This window comes from Dipteris shenzhenensis, chromosome 28, assembly GCF_047967505.1.
Source record: "Dipteris shenzhenensis isolate YYH24624 ecotype China chromosome 28, Dip_SZ_1.0, whole genome shotgun sequence".
Taxonomy (NCBI): Eukaryota; Viridiplantae; Streptophyta; class Polypodiopsida; order Gleicheniales; family Dipteridaceae; genus Dipteris; species Dipteris shenzhenensis.
The window spans coordinates 47449200-47458650 of record NC_141623.1 but is presented as its reverse complement, the minus strand read 5'-3'; the positions used below and the strand labels follow the sequence as shown (position 1 = coordinate 47458650).

At 46.6% G+C, this 9451-nt stretch overlaps 1 protein-coding gene across 1 annotated transcript; it reads left to right on the top strand.

Annotated features, from left to right (window-relative positions):
• The first annotated feature begins 714 nt into the window (after positions 1-714).
• Positions 715-2905, top strand: LOC147883636 (uncharacterized). The gene is made up of 7 exons (XM_087399541.1): positions 715-1056; positions 1152-1238; positions 1368-1521; positions 1630-1776; positions 1898-1965; positions 2115-2412; positions 2532-2905. Exons 1-7 carry the CDS (start codon positions 715-717, stop codon positions 2903-2905), a joined length of 1470 nt encoding a protein of 489 aa, XP_087255667.1.
• The last annotated feature ends 6546 nt before the right edge of the window (positions 2906-9451 follow it).

The following is a 9451-nucleotide window of genomic DNA, read 5'->3' as shown; positions in this document are numbered from 1 at the left end:
GAATTACCCAAGAGACCTTTTAAAGGGTTCTTGAGTTGCATGTCTATACCGCATTGATATGCATCTTTGATTGTTGCGAGTATAAATTATATCTAAATGAGTCGGAAACATTCAATCATGATTTTGTTTCCTTGCGGAAGATAACATCAACATTGGAGATGCTAATGAGGGCCAGAATATTATGGAATACATGGGGAGGCCTGTAAACACTCTCCAAAGAACTGCCACTACGGAATAGGTTGAAGAGCTCATTCAATTCTACACATGCCTAAGTGTGGTTGTACCAAGGGCAAAGCAAGAAGCACATGAGGTAATGACAAGCTGTTGACACTTTTTTTCCAAAAGAAGAGAGATCGGAGAAAGTTGCTCATGTGAAAGTTCAATCCAATGTGGATAGGCTTGTCTTGCTTAGATCTCTCAAGATTGCCCGTTATTTTAAGTCAATGGACCATGGTGCCTTAAGGAGCAAAACATCCTCGACTTCATTTTGACCGCACACGAGTCACGAGCGACTCAGGCTTGGCGGTCCATGCACGCCACTCTCGCAGAGGCACCCCTCCTCGGCTATATAAACGCACACCTCTCAGCTACCTACACACAAACAGATTGCACACAGCCTCAGCATTTCTGTCCAACTTGCAACATATCCTCTGATCGCTCCGCTGAGCTTTTCAGTCTAGCTACTCTAGCTGTCTAATGTCTCCCAGCACCGAGATGCAGATCAGCCACAGCCACACTCGTCCTCGGCTCCTCATCTCAGCTATTGCCTTTCTTCAGCTACTAGTTTTCCAGCCGCATGGCGGCGCCCTCGCTCAATTTACCATCTCCGCCACCACCCCTTCAAGTTCCTCTTCCGGCCCCAACACCTTCGTCGGCACCGTTGGCAACCAGATTGCCAGTTCGCTCTTGGCTACAAACACGCCTGCCTTGCTGTGGGGAGCGGTTCCGTCAGATAACATCGTTGCAGCTTGCCAAGAGATTGTCAACAGTGGCACCATCACGTTCATGGCTAGCGTTAGCAACGACTGGGGCGGCTCCGAGGATCTCACATTGCAGGTGAGAGTCGACGTCTATCATTAGAGACATGACTACTTTTGCATAAACACTCCTAGTACCCAGAACTCATTTGTGCTCGATGCTCGACCATCCAGCTCCAAGCGACAGGCGGCTGTCTCGCAGCTAGCGACGGATCCGGCACGGAGTTCGTGTTCATTGATAACTACCGTCGCAAAAGTGCTGTGAGTTCCTGAATCCTCCGCATCCCACTGCAACTCGGGCGCTCGTTTCATTTTTCATCAGTACACCACCCACCTCCACATACTACTTCCATACTTACTCATGGAGTGCGGGTGGATGATTCTCATCAGATCGTCTGCCCTAGCAACGCGGGCTCTACAGGCTGCGCCGTTTACGTTACTGGGGATGACGTAACCAGCATCTACAACTCGTATAATGGTGGTTCTAAGCGCAGGCTGCTAGGAATGAGGAAATTGCTCGACTGTCAGAGCGGCGCAGGCACAGGCAAGGAATCTGTTTAACGTAAAGGGCTGCAATATATGATGTTAACCGCCCTGCTAATCTCCCTTATCTTGGGTCGTTTTCTCATAGAGGAACTCACTTTTGTAACAGGTGCCATAACTGGGGCAGTGGGAGGAGTCTTGGGTAGTGCTGAGTGCCTATCCCTCGGTCCCTTAGCACCATTTTGTGTTGCTGGCGTGCTGGGCGTGTATGCCGCCCTCGGTGCTTTCGGTGGATGTATCAGCAACTGCTTCCCAGGTGAATTAGCACCGGTCGTATTAAAAGTAAAGCTAGGAATCGAGGATTCCCCCACCACAGGAATGCTTGCATTCTCCGCCACGCGCATGCTCACCTTCTCTTCGAATTCATGTGTGTGTAGGTGATGCCACGGTTGAAACCCATCGCGGCACCTCCAAACGTATGTCCGAGCTCCAGCTTGGTGATCAGGTGTGCATCGTCTTCGAATGCCTTTAATAATCTCCGTTGCATGCCTACATGCACCACCACCACTGTGTCCTCATTGCTCAACTACCTATCATAACACTCAGCATTTGCCAGCATACTACTGATCCCACCCATTTCTCTGCATGCAATAGATAGCTGTATGGGGTGAGAACGGGATCATTAGCTACCAAGATGTCTATGCTTTCGGCCACAAGGATGCCAATGTCACTGCCATCTTTATTGCCATCACTGCGGAGCCCATCGGACATTCAGCTTCACATTCCAACACCATTCGACTCACCGGCCTTCATTTCATACCTGCGTCTCATAAGAATGGCAATATAGTTTATAAGCGGGCCCAAGATATTGAGATCGGGGACATTGTGTGGGCCACGAGTCAAGAACATGTTCACATTTCAAAGGAGAAAGTCTTTCCTTATGTGGTCAAAGGTACACTTCTCTCTTAAAACCCTGTAGGCCATTCATTGTAATGAGCACATTTATGCAAGGTGTGATCAGTCTTTGCGTAGCCTAAAATCTAAATGCTCCTCCTGTGCATGCATATGTAGAGGTCTCTACAACAAGGAGGCACGGCTTATACAACCCTTTGACCATGGGTGGCACTATCATCGTGGATGGTGTGGTAGCATCAGTTCATAGTGATTGGTTCTTGGATGCTACGTTTGATGCCATGGGCTTCACTCATTGGTTACCCTTTGCATATCAATGGGCGTTGATGCCTGTTCGAATCCTCTACTCCATCATGGGCAAGGACGCCTACATTTCCACGTACCATTCGATCGATGCATATCTCGATGTTGCAACATTCGGAACCAAGCACGGCGGGGTGATCATATTCACTGCATATTCAACACTCACTTCTTTAGTGGCAGCCGTTCTTATACTTAGTGCTCAAAAGCATAAGAAGGGTACCACTATCTAACAAAAAATTATGCTTTAAATACGGCCCTTCACATAGGATGTATTATTTTCATCTTGCACATAGCTATGTAAACTAGAACTATTAGAAATAAATAATCATCACATTGTTCATGACTATTATGAAAAATATATGCCACTCGTTTGAAGCGATGCCACACCCATTCTGATTTGGCCTATTTGCCTCCCAAACATGTATCACAACCCATTGATTTCTCATTATGCTTCGTCTATCTGTATTGAGTATCTCTACATCTCCACTGTATGTCCTTCTAAATAAAATGATAATCGTTCTCCTCTCGACTTCTAGATGCAATACCTATATCCATTTGATCTCTTCATTGTAATCCTTTCAGAATAGAAGGGAAGTCCAAAGAGAGAGAGAGAGAGAGAGACCCTTTAGGATCTATCGGGCTGGACACCAATATTGAATAGATAGTCAATCTCACATTAAAAGTATGACGAAAAGAAGAAACCCTTTGCATATCAGTGGATGTTGATGCCTGTTCGAATGCTCTACTCCCTCATGGGTAAGGACACCTACATCTCCGTGTACCATTCAATTGATGCATATCTCGATGTCGCAACATTCAGAACCAAGCACGATGGGGTGATCTTAATCACTGCATATACAACACTCACTTCTTTAGTGGCGGCCATTCTTATACTTGAAAGGGTATGTTGGGGTGCTCCTAACATTCGGAACCAAGCACGATGAGATGCTCTTAATCACTGCATATACAACACTGACTTCTTTAGTGGCGGCCATTCTTATACTTAGATGGGGTGCTCTTAATCACTGCATATACAACACTCACTTCTTTAGTGGCGGCCATTCTTCTTAGTGCTCAGAAGCATAAGAAGGGTACAACTGTCTAACAAAAAACTTTGCTTTAAATATGGCACTTCACACTTGCCAAATCTCTAGAATGTATTATTCTCATCTTGCACATAGCTATGTAAACCAGCACTATTAAAAATGAATAATCATCACACTGTTCATGCCATTGATTTGAAGCGATGCCACACCCATTCTAATTTAGTCTATTTGTGTTGCCAAATATGTATTAAATACCATTGATATATTCATTATGCTTCCCTATCTGTAATCTATATCATTTCTCCAAGTGCTACATGTCCATCTAAATAAAATGATGACTGTTCTCTCGACCTCTTGTTGATGCAATGCATATCTCTATTTGATCTCTTAATTGTAATCCTTTCAAAATACAAGGGTAGGAGAGAGAGAGAGAGAGAGAGAGAGAGAGAGAGAGGGAGAGAGAGAGGGAGAGAGAGGGAGAGAGAGAGAGAGAGAGAGAGAGAGAGAGAGAGAGAAAGCCCGCCCTTTTGCCTTTGCGGATATAACCGGAATTCTCATGTCGATCAGAGGGACTGTTGGAACTGGGCATGAATCAGCTTGTCATAGCTTCACCGCCCTTGTGCCTTTGTGGATATAACCGGAATTCTCATGTCAGTCAGAGGGACTGTTGGAACTGGGCATGAATCAGCTTGGCATAGCTTCACCTCTTCTAGTTTAGACTTCGTGTGCAAGGAATGCAACAATTGCCAGTGGAATTCTGGAACCAGGTTAAGCAATCTTCCCAGTGAAATTTGGATCGGTGCCTCTAGAATGCACTCCAACCCTGGCTCCCTTTGGGGAGAATTTTCCCACCTCTTGGCTTGGTTTGCAACCAACGGAGTTTCTTCGACTGCCTTTGGACCATTCCCTGGTAAGTGTAGCTTGAACTTGGCTTGAGTCTCCACCTCTTATTGGAGAATTGGTTCCACAAACTGCACCTTACGTGCTTCACTGGGCATCGTTGCGGACTCTGCCAATGGCATTAATGGTGGCTCCTTCGTCGCCAACTCGCAAACAGCTTGGTGTCTGATGTGTTTCTGGGTTGGACAATCTAGAAGCTTGTCACCCTTCTTGGGAGTCGGGGTCCTTGCAACTTGGTATCAGCACGGGTGATTATACTAATCCCTGGGCACATCATCACTCACTGCATTACATCCTTGAGCATGTCAAGATGGCTTGATTTGACAGGGTCTAGAATATGTGAACAATTACATCTTGGATAGCAAGAGAGCAAACTAGTTTAAAAACCCGACAGGTCTCGAGTGAAGGAACAGCGGAGGAACAAAGATGGAAAGCCATAGTCCTGCCTCTATATCATCCAACTGATCTAGAACATCCAACCAAAATACCATAAAGTCCTGTGGAAGAATCCTGTCCTCTACCACAATCCTCAGACTCGGAACAATATGCTTGATCGGTGTAATTGTTTCCAGTCCAAACGCCAATTTGAAAGGAGTCAACCCCATGGCTACCTTGAATGATGTGCAATAAGCCCATAGTGCTGCCAATAACTTCTCATCCCAATCCATGCAGTGCTCATTCACCACCAACGACATAATCTGCTTGAAAGTTTGATTTGTAGACTCTGCCAATCCATTAGCCTATGGATAATAGGGGGAAGACTTCTTGTGAATCACCATATAAAAAGAATTCATCCGCTTGATGACTTTATTGACAAAGTGAGTCCCCCTCTCACTGACAATCTCAATTGGGCAACCGAACCGAGTGAACACATTGTGATATAGGCATTTTGCGACCGACTTTGCGGTATTGTCCCGCAAAGCCCAAGCTTCCACCCATTTGGCACAATAGTCCATGGTTACTAGAGTGTAACAATTCCTTGTACGGGTAGCTGCGGGCTTGAATGGACCCATGAAATCCAAGCCCCACTTTTGAAATGGCTCTAGAGGCAATATGGGGTTAAGTGGCATGCGATCTCAATCAATGGGCTGGCCCAATCGTTGGCAAAGGTTGCAAATTTTTGCAAACCATTTGGCATCCTTTTGCATGGTTGGCCACCATAAACTTGCTTGTAAAACTTTCTTTGCGGTGACTTCGCCCGTAAAATGGCCCCCCGACCCCACATGGGCTTCCATTAGCACTGCCTCATGCTCATGAGGTGGAACACACCACAACAACGCCTTTATCAGGTGTTGCCAGTACAACTGTCCTAGGACTAATTCAAAGGATCAGCTCCGCAATGCTAAGCGTTTCCTCTGGTCTCTATTCATGTACTTGGACATGATGCCAGTCGATAGGAATGAGAGCATCTCATCATACCATGACCATGGTACTTCTAGGATGACTTCGGCTTTTGTTGTGATCGGATCTGCTCAAAAAATTGCCACTAGCTCCGCATCAAGAAACTCGTCCTCTACTCCCATTGGCAGTTCTCCAGACTCTAGTTAGGATATGTAATCTGTAACCACATGCTACGAGCCCGGCCGATCACATCATAATCATATTCCTGTAGTAGCAACACCCATCGTGCCAATTGGCCCGTAAGACTTTGCTATTTTACCAAATATAACAATGCGGAATGATCAACATGGAATACAAAAGATTGGCCCAACAAATAATGCCGGACTTTCTTGATGGAATAGATCATGCCCGGTCCTTCTCGCTCCGTGATAGAGTAATTCTTTTCAGCTGTTGAGAGCCATCGGCTTGCATAGTAGACTGGGTGATACCATTTATCCACATCTTCCTGCATCAAGACACTCCCAATAGCTCTATCTGAGGCATCTACAAATACATGAAAACTCTTCTCCCAATCCGGAGATAGAAGCACCGGTGCTCTGGAAAGCTGAATCTTGAGTTGCCGGTACGCTTGGTCGCACTCGATGGTCCACACAAATGCCTTCAGTTCCACATGAGCCAATGCATTCAAGGGAATTGCCATGTGAACTAGGAACCGCAAATGTCTACCATGCCATCGAATTTGGGCCAAGAACCGCAAGCACTCCTTAGGTGGTGTTGGCACCGGGGCTAGCATAATTACTGCCACTTTGTCCGGATCCTCCACAATTCCTTCCACCGAGATCATATGCCCCAGAAGTCAGCTGCCGCTGTGTACTGCGAGTGTGCATTTCATAGGATTCAAATTGAAGGAGACTTCCCTGCATCGTTGGAAACACTTCCACAAATGCTCTAGGTGCTCACTGAATGTGCCGAACATATTGAGGTCATCCAAGAAAATTCACATGAAATCTATCAAATAAGAGCCGAAAATCTCTTGCATTGCTCATTGAAAAGTCGAGGGAGCATTCTGCAATCCAAACCACATGACTGTCCAGACATAGATGTGATGAACGTTGTTTTGGGCTGGTCTTTTGGAGCCATTCGGATTTGGTTGTACCCATTGTATCCATCCAAGAAAGAGTACACCTCATGCCCCGCCACTTCGTCCAGCATAGAATTCATTTATGGTAAGGGAAATGGATCAGGTATAGTGGCTGCATTCAGCTTGTGATAGTCGGACACAAATCTGTAATTTCTTATTTTTCTTTGGCACAATGACAATCAGGGAAATCCACTTTCGATGCGATGAATCCCACCTATAGCAGGCGCTCCAGTTCCTCATGCACTTGCTTGGCCACGTGCAGATTCATATGATACCTTTGTATCTTTGTCAGTGCCACACCTCATGAGGTTGACCTGATGCTGATAAAATTTCGAATCCAAACCCTTCATATCCGCATAATCCCAAGCGAACACATCGAAAAATTCCCGCAAGAGGGCAATCAATTCATTGCAAAATTCAGCTACCAACAATGTGCTGATTTTGACTGGTTTAGATGCTCCATCCTCTCCTAGATAAACCGTATCTAGAGCATCTTCCTGAACTCGCGTGACTTGGCTCATCCGTTCTTCAAATTCTCTCTCCTGCTGCAGGAGATCCCGTAGATCCAAATCCGTTGTTACTTGCTGGGGCTCAGTCGCCTCCTCTGGAACTGTGTTGGTCACACTTGCCAGAAGACTTTGATGCATGTAACTTTCCGTAATGCCTTCCACATCGATGGTGAAGACAGGAACTAACTCCGCGCTTTGAGAAAGGCTTCCTCCTCATCATCCTCCAATCCGTCTGCCATGTTCATTGTCTCGGCCAACACATGTCGTACTGCATCCGCCAAAGGTGTTGCCACTCCCATTGTGACCCGCACTTTCATCTTTCCTCTTCACACTGAAATGACGTTCTGCTCCCAATTTTTCTTGACTTTTGCTTGCCACAACCAAGGCAGCCTACCCAAGAGGACGCTATACTCTAGTGTTGCGGCTTCCATGTTGAGCACCACGAAGGACACCATGAATGATATGCCTGCCACCTCTAGAACAAAGGCCCATAAGATTCCTAGTGGTCAAACTCGGCGTTGATCAGCTATGCGGACTAAGAATGGTGCCGGCTCCCAAGAAATCCATCCCATTTCTTGGTAGGTCTTCAAAGTGACAATATTGACCCCTGATCCGCCATCTACCATCACCTGAGCAAAAGTCCGCCCTTGTGCCTTTGCGGATATAACTGGAATTCTCATGTTGGTCAGAGGGACTGTCGGAACTGGGCATGAATCAGCTTGGCATAGCTCCACCTCTTCTAGTTCAGAATCCGTGTGCAAGGAATGCAACAATTGTCGGTGGAATCTCAGAACCAGGTTAAGCAATCTTCCGAATGAAATCTGGATCGGTGCCTCTAGAATGCACTCCAACCCCGGCTCCCTTTGGGGAGAATTTTCCCGCCTCTTGGCTTGGTTTGTGACCAATGGAGTTTCTTCGACTGCCTTTGGACCATTCCCTGGTAACTGTAGCTTGAACTTGGCTGGAGTCTCCGCCTTTGATTAGACAATCGGTTCCCCAAATTGCACCTTACGTGCTTCACTGGGCATCGTTGCGGGCTCTGCCAATGGCATCAATGGTGGCTCCTTTGTCACCAACTCGCAAACTTGGTGCCTGACGTGTTCTTGGGCTGGTCAATCTAGCAGCTTGTCACTGTTCTTGGGAGTTGGTCCTTGCAACTTGGTATCAGCTGGGTGATTATACTAATCTCCGGGCACACCAACGGTTTATCATCAACAATGTGTACCATCAAAGTGCTGGGCATTTTCTCAAACATCTTTTGGCGCTCCGCACGTTGCCGATCCCATTCCTGAGCCTCTAGGCATTCGTTTCGCCAATGGCCTTCGCCCAAGCAAAACAGACAGGTTTTCAATCGATTTTGACCATGATCCCTACCTCCGCGGCCACCGCCGCCTCTGCCTCATTGGAACGTCTATTGTTGCGGTGGCTGAAACGATTGCTATTATGGCTAAAACGCTTATTGTTGCAGCTCTTCTTGAACAAAAGATGCAACTGCATCTTGCTGCTGACCAACTGCTCTCTGGCTGTGCCCATTATAGTGGCATCCCTCTGTGTTGTGTGTATTAGTCAAGCAAATTGCGCACCAATTCACATTAAGAGCACACTCGACTGCGGAGTAACCAGGTTTGCAGCAGTGAGTGCACTAGATACCGTTCAAGCCTTTAGGTACTGATCCTTCTTCGAAAGCCACGGGAGTGCCCTTGCCCCCTTTAGAGGCTCTATGGGTCTTCGTTTCTGCTTTCGAGTCAGATTCCTCCGAACTGGTACCTTCCAAGCCGGCGGTCACCTCCATGTCTGCATCACTATCGTCCGACTTCTTGGATTTGGGCATCTTCTTCT

Coding starts and splice junctions, on each gene's coding strand:
- LOC147883636 (XM_087399541.1), top strand. CDS start 715: ATGCAGATCAGCCACAGCCACACTCGTCCTCGGCTCCTCATCTCAGCT. Junction 1,522..1,629: donor TCAGAGCGGCGCAGGCACAG/GCAAGGAATCTG, acceptor CTTTTGTAACAG/GTGCCATAACTGGGGCAGTG. Junction 1,777..1,897: donor TATCAGCAACTGCTTCCCAG/GTGAATTAGCAC, acceptor ATGTGTGTGTAG/GTGATGCCACGGTTGAAACC.